Source organism: Brassica oleracea, unplaced genomic scaffold (genome assembly GCF_000695525.1).
Source record: "Brassica oleracea var. oleracea cultivar TO1000 unplaced genomic scaffold, BOL UnpScaffold04202, whole genome shotgun sequence".
In the NCBI taxonomy this organism is placed as follows: domain Eukaryota; kingdom Viridiplantae; phylum Streptophyta; class Magnoliopsida; order Brassicales; family Brassicaceae; genus Brassica; species Brassica oleracea.
In genome coordinates, this window is record NW_013620726.1 from 1 (window position 1) to 1,015 (window position 1,015).

The 1,015-nt window shown below is 38.4% G+C and overlaps 1 protein-coding gene across 1 annotated transcript; it reads left to right on the top strand.

The window, feature by feature from the left end:
* Positions 1 to 383: 383 nt before the first annotated feature.
* Positions 384 to 1,006, top strand: LOC106321963 (the record flags this gene model as incomplete). The annotated part of the gene is made up of 3 exons (XM_013760171.1): positions 384 to 410; positions 479 to 811; positions 899 to 1,006. Coding segments are annotated over exons 1-3 (468 nt in total), but the record flags the coding sequence as incomplete, so codon positions are not given.
* Positions 1,007 to 1,015: the final 9 nt, after the last annotated feature.

The window sequence follows — 1,015 nt, forward strand, 5'->3', positions numbered from 1 at the left end:
GGTGAGTAGATCCAAGGTTTGGATTGCGGGACACACTCATGCTGATGCCAGACCTTTGAAGCCCCAGTTTGCTGAGACTATTGTAAGCATTATGGAAGTTGTATATTGTGTATAGTTAATAGACTATGGCAATGAATGATTTTGTGTTTAAATGATTGTATCAGGAACAAATACAGTCACTTGACAGTCGGATGGACTCCACATCAGCTGCTGATAACATAGATAACATAAGGAAAGATGCTGTGAGCAAGGTTTTGGGAAAAGACAAACCTGGATGAGTAAGGGGCTTTGGTAGAGGGATTACAGCTAATAAGCTAGCATATCTGGAATTTAGAGACGCTAAGATTGCAGAAATTAAAAGTGAGATTGAAGAGTTAAAGGGAATGGTGCGAGAATTAGCTGAGAAGAAGGTAATCCTTTTCATTACCTTTGGTCAATTAGTTTTAAGACATTTACGATTTCCGTTGCCTTTTCTCAGAAAAGTAATGTTGATGCTGAAACATCTGAGAGTAGTGGTGGATTCAAAGAAGGAGTCAGAGTACAAATACTGGATTGGATTGAATCAGAGGATGTTGTTGTTGGTGAAGGAGAATTCTGCTCTGCTGAACCGAAGTACAAAATTGGTCGTATACCAATTGGTCCTAATGCAGTGGCTATCGTAGTTAAGTATGCACTAAGCGCATCAGCTTCACTCTGGAGGCCTACTACGGATGTGTTAACTCTTGATGAAGCTGTGGGATACAAGATATCTTGGCCAATGGATAAAGTGATTTTGGATAAGGATCCAAACTGTTCTGAAGATTTACCTATGGTAAATTTTCAAATCTTGTTTTCTTCTTACAACAATTGAGTCATCTCTAATCATTACTAAAATTTCAAATTTCAAATCTTGTTTTAGCAAAGCAAGGAAGGTGAATATCGAAGATGTAAGATATATGATTGGACCAATGATGAGGACGAGGTCATTTCTGAAGGTCTCGTGTGCTCTTCAAAATCCAAAGACATGGTTAACAAC